This window comes from Apaloderma vittatum, unplaced genomic scaffold (genome assembly GCF_000703405.1).
Source record: "Apaloderma vittatum isolate BGI_N311 unplaced genomic scaffold, ASM70340v1 scaffold16374, whole genome shotgun sequence".
NCBI lineage: Eukaryota > Metazoa > Chordata > Aves > Trogoniformes > Trogonidae > Apaloderma > Apaloderma vittatum.
Window position 1 is genome coordinate 78,612 of NW_009711131.1, and position 5,033 is coordinate 83,644.

At 46.8% G+C, this 5,033-nt stretch overlaps 1 protein-coding gene across 1 annotated transcript in view; it reads left to right on the forward strand.

Moving 5' to 3' along the window:
* Positions 1–4,857, forward strand: part of LOC104272533 (anthrax toxin receptor 1) — a gene marked incomplete at its 3' end in the record, with an annotated part of 70,480 nt that extends 65,623 nt beyond the window's left edge. The window contains exons 15-16 of the mRNA XM_009867553.1: positions 4,096–4,191; positions 4,690–4,857. Of these exons, the coding sequence (XP_009865855.1) occupies positions 4,096–4,191; positions 4,690–4,857 (264 nt within the window). The remainder of the gene's footprint in view (positions 1–4,095; positions 4,192–4,689) is intronic.
* Positions 4,858–5,033: the final 176 nt, after the last annotated feature.

Here is a 5,033-nt window from a genome sequence, read left to right on the forward strand (position 1 = left end):
CCACAGGAGGAGGGACTGTGACTGCAGTCAGAAGGTGCACAAACCGGAGCCCTCCAAAGTATGCCAAAGAGGCACACTCTCTTCTTGTTGCTTCTTTGCCCTGTAACCATGACCAAGAAATGTTTAAATACACTACTGGGCCTTCATTTTCTATTTGTTTTTCTCTCACAGAAGAGATTCAGGGACACAAAGTTCCTTGAAGTCTTGCAAAACCAGGCAGGAGATCTACCAGCTGACCAGAGCGTGCCCTTTCCTCATCGCTCAGGCCCGTTTTTTCCACGCTGCTCTATCACCCGAGCTCCACAGTCGCCCCTGGTGTGGCACCGGAGCCAAGCCACCAACCAGCCTGTAATTGGATAATTCTTATGTCTGTTGTCATTTTAGCCACATACACCAAAGCAAACGCACACAAGAAAGTCCTGGAGAGAAAGGACTGTCCAGCAGCACAGTCATGAGATGCTGAAGGTAATTATCACTGTCGTGGGAGGCCACCATGAAAAGGAGGAATTGAACTCCCGGCATGGCAAACCGAGGGATGAAACCACCTGCTCAGCTTGAACCGCTTTGATCTCTGTGAACTCATGCCCTTCTCACACAACTGAACATTCGTGAGGCCAGAGAATGTCTAAAAGGGACTCCTCTGCTTGGGGAGCTGCTTGCTCCCTCACTTACTGGTGTTTATTAATCTTTTCCAAATGGTTCTGCTCTCTCTTCCTGAAAAGCTTTGCTGGGGAGATAGCAAAATAAGCTCCAGAGAAAGGATCTGATTGGAGTTTTCTGTAGACACCAAGGCAGGAAATGTATTCTGTTATTCCTGAAATGAAGCCAGGTCGCAGTGGTATGCCAGCCCTTTTCCTTCCCCATTTACTCCCCTTTTACAGGGCGTTGCGGAAACACGGGAGGGAGGAGGAGAAAAGGAACCTTTCGTGAAACAGGCACTTAAAAGAAAAAGGTTTGGGATGTTATTGGCAGCAGCTGAGGTGTGGCTGTTACACCACGGACGGGTGGAGGTTTATAGCCAATTCCGTGCAGAATACCCAGGCGAGCCCAGCACAGCGAACTCGGTGTAGAGACGGTGAAAGCTGGGTTTAATCCCATCCCAGTTGCAATGGGAGCAATGGTGTTGATTCCCTTGACTGTGTAAGACCTTACTTCATCTTCCTGTAGCTCAGTGTCTGAGCTGGAGAGTGGGAATAACTCAACATCCTTTCTTCTTCCTCTTCCTCAGAACAAGGCTTCTCTCTTAACCGCCCTCGTGCCGTGCTTTGCACTCGGAGAATAGAATTTCAGGCAGGGTCGTTAAGAATCTGAACCGCAGATAAACTCAGGCTTTCCGTCTGACCCTCAAAGGCTGATTTCCCAAGCATTTGTGTCTCAGGGCTAAGCTTATATGTGGATTTTTTGGTGCCTCACGAGAGTTGAGGTCCTTCCACGAGAGTTGAGGTGCTTCCACAGCCTGCCCCTGAGCAGAGCACTAGTAAAACATTTTCTCTTAGATGCTCTTGTGACCTGTCAGTGCTTTCTGACAACAGTTCGCAGGCTCATGCCGGTGACCAGCAGAGAAAAAACCAACGCGGCGATGAGTTTATGAAGTTGCAGTTCAGATGCCTGGCAGAGTGCAGCGTGACAATCAAAACCTTCCACAGCAGGGAGGAAACGTTTCTTGAGAACCGAGCGAGGTGTCCTTGGAAGTGGAACGATGCCTTCATGTCTGAGAGGTGGCCACACAGTTTGGAAACGCGTCCAGCTTTGGGAGAAAAAGGAGCCAGGAGCCTCGAGGACAATGTCTTCACCTCCATGTTTCCTCAGCTGTAAAATCAGGCGATAACATCTCTTACTCAGAGGAACGATCGTCCCTTCATGTCTTCCAGCCCTTTGTGCAGGCAGAGCTCTGTAAATGCTAAATTCTGACAAGGTTCAGGCCTTGCAGGAACAACTGTGGAAATAATTATGAGGGCAGGGAGAGGGGTAAGTTGTCCAAGCTTTTTTTTCGTTAGAATTCTTACCCTGAGTGGTTCGGATGTCCCTAGCAGAGCCTGAATTATCCTTGTGTTACCCACAGATGAGGTTCCCTCAGGTCAGGGTCAGAGTATAGAGAGCCCGGCGTGGACTCTGAGATAAACACAGATCTTTGTTTGCTGAAATCCAGCAGTTATGAAGCTCAATCTCTGACTGTGAAACGCAGCTCTGTCCTCCTCCTCCTTGTTTTTTTAAAAGAAACTCTAGCTCCATCTAAAGCAGATTTTGGGGGTGGAAAGATGCCAAGTTCTGTACAGTCGATTTCCAGCATCCTTAAATGCACTTGAATTTTCCGGGGCTGTTTTTCACACTGCTGCTGGGTCAGAGCTGAGGTTTCTTCTGCAGTTCTTCCTCAGGCAAAAACCCTGTTGTAGCTAAGCGCAGAAAAATACGGGCAAAACCGAGCCAGGAGATGAGAATTCAGCTCTGTTTGACTGGCTCGGGTCGTGTGAACGGGGCGGCGAGCTGGGATGCTGAACGCGGGGATCGTGCGCCTCTTCCTTCTCCTTTCCCTGCCCCGACCCCCAAGTTCTCAGTTGCTTTCCTTTGGCTGCTCACGTGTGTTGGGAGAGTATTTGCCAAGCATGTAAGACATCACTGGTGGGATTTATTTTTTTTTTGCTTGCATTGCATAACCTCCCGTGCCCTTCAAAACATCTAAACAGACTCATTCTGGAGAAAGCTTGTGACTCCTTTGTTTTTCAAGCATCCACTGTTGTCTTTTTTTTTTTTATTGTGCGTGTGCTGTTTCTGTTGTTGTCCTGGCAGAAACAATCCTATCGTAGATTCAAGTGACTTGCAGGGCTTTTAAGGGCTTGTGGGGAAGATTTCCTAAACCTTGGTATTTCCTGTTGTGAGAAGTCCAGTCTGTGCTGAACTGAAGGGAGAGAAAGAGAATTGCTGAAGGAAAATATTTAGATGGCTTTGATTCCATTTATTTTGTTTTTTTAAAAAAGAAGTCCTCATGGAAAACTTCATGCAGAGATATTAAGTTGTTAGGCTGCAGCAAAGAACCTCAGCAGCTCTAACCAGAGCAAGAGAAAGAGGTCAGCTACGAAGGGGAGGAACTTTGTGTTTATGACTCAATTGTTCACTCTTTCTTTAGATCACGACAGATTTTGCAGCTGAATTTGTGCATATTTTGAAAAACAGAACTGCTCTTGCTTGGCATGAAAGGCACAGTTTGTCTTTGATTCCCCTTCCCCAGTTTTTCAAGTTTTCCTACCAGGGAGTTCAATTTCAAAGTATTTTGGGCTTTTCCAGTTTTGGAAAGCTCCTAAGTTTTGGAGTTTTGCCAAATCTCTGCGAAAAATTAAAAAAAAAAAAAGACAGAAAGAGAGAGAAGGACCATTTTTCATTTCTCTCCACATTTTTCACAGGAAATACTTCACGTTTTTGATGAGCTCTGCTTTTCTGCTTTGCCAGTTCACAGCCTGAACTGTAGAAATTAAAGGGAAAGGCACTATAAAGGTTGGAGCGTATGTGAAGTTGTTATATAGAATATATAGAATGCACTTGCTAGAACTCTAGCTAGACTCATTTTAAATACACTTAAGGAGATTTTCTTGATTTGTTAGCATGGCAATATCTGAATGTCGTCAGGAGCAGCAGCTATTCTCTCCCTAATCAAAGCCATGAGTGAAGGGATGGCGGAGGGGTGAGGTCCCTGCCACCGTTGCTCGAGGCCAGCACATCAGCCAGATTGGCAGCCAAAAGCCCCCAGCTCCTGAGCTGGGCTGAGCGCTGCTTTGGTGGCTGCTTCAACGATTTTGCAACTTGGGAGCAATTTACTTCCTTCAGTGTAAAGATGCTGAAAGACAGTCTCCTTTAAAAAAAAAAAATAAAGGCAGAAAAATCACATTCGAGCTGGACTGTACCTTTCAAGTGGTGGTGGTGTTTATATTATGAAGCATTTTCTTTCCATGAGTTTACATCCCCTGGGAAATAACCAGTGAGAGACCAGAACCTTGACCTGGCTCACCCAGGCTCCAAGGACCACACAGCCTGTGACTGTTCCTGCCTTTCCACCTCTGGTTGTGCTTCCTAACAGCGCAACCCGCTCCTTCTGTGTTCTAGGAGGAAGATGATGATGGTCTTCCAAAGAAGAAGTGGCCAACAGTTGATGCCTCTTATTACGGCGGACGAGGAGTTGGCGGCATCAAACGAATGGAGGTAATTAGATACAAGTTCACGTACCAAAAGATCTTACTTGTGAGCCCAACTGTGCTATCCCCCTGCAACTCACCCAGAAAGAAGCTCAGGATATAGACACAAACTTCTTCAAGCTTTGTTTTTGTACATCTGAGCCTAGATTGTTTTTATATAATATCTGAGAGATGAGCACAGACTCCTGAAGTTTGAGACCATCTATTTCTTCTAGAACAGTAAGATCCTGATTCATGCCTGGGGTACCAGGACAGCGTTCCTATACAAATTACAAGCAAAATTTTTTAGTTTTTTCCTGAAAACTTTCCCCAATCTCACATTTCTCATAAATCACAAAGAAAGATATGCTCTAGTCTAGAAAAAAAGCTTTTCAGCCTGCGCCAGGATTGCTCTTCACCCTCGATTTGGACACTCGGGAAATATGGACAAGGATTTACTTCCTCCAGCAGGGCGTTAACTCAGCAGCAGCCACCCTTGTAACGTGCCTCGATGCCATCTTTTCAGGTGCGCTGGGGAGAAAAGGGCTCCACAGAAGAAGGGGCAAAGTTAGAGAAGGCCAAGAACGCCAGGGTCAAGATGCCAGAGCAGGAATACGAGTTCCCTGAGCCCAGGAACCTGGCCAACAACATGCGCAGGCCTTCCTCCCCTCGGAAGTGGTACTCTCCAATCAAGGTAAGCTCAGACCAGCCTTGTTCTGCAGGGCACGTTTCCAGGAGATCTGGATGAAGCGTTTCAGCATCCCAGGCTAAGATGTAGAACTGCCCACCAATCTGTGATCTCTGCTAGAGGTGCTGTGCACGAGGGAGTCCTCCCAAACGTGTGTGGCAAGGAGCTACACAGGGCAGCAG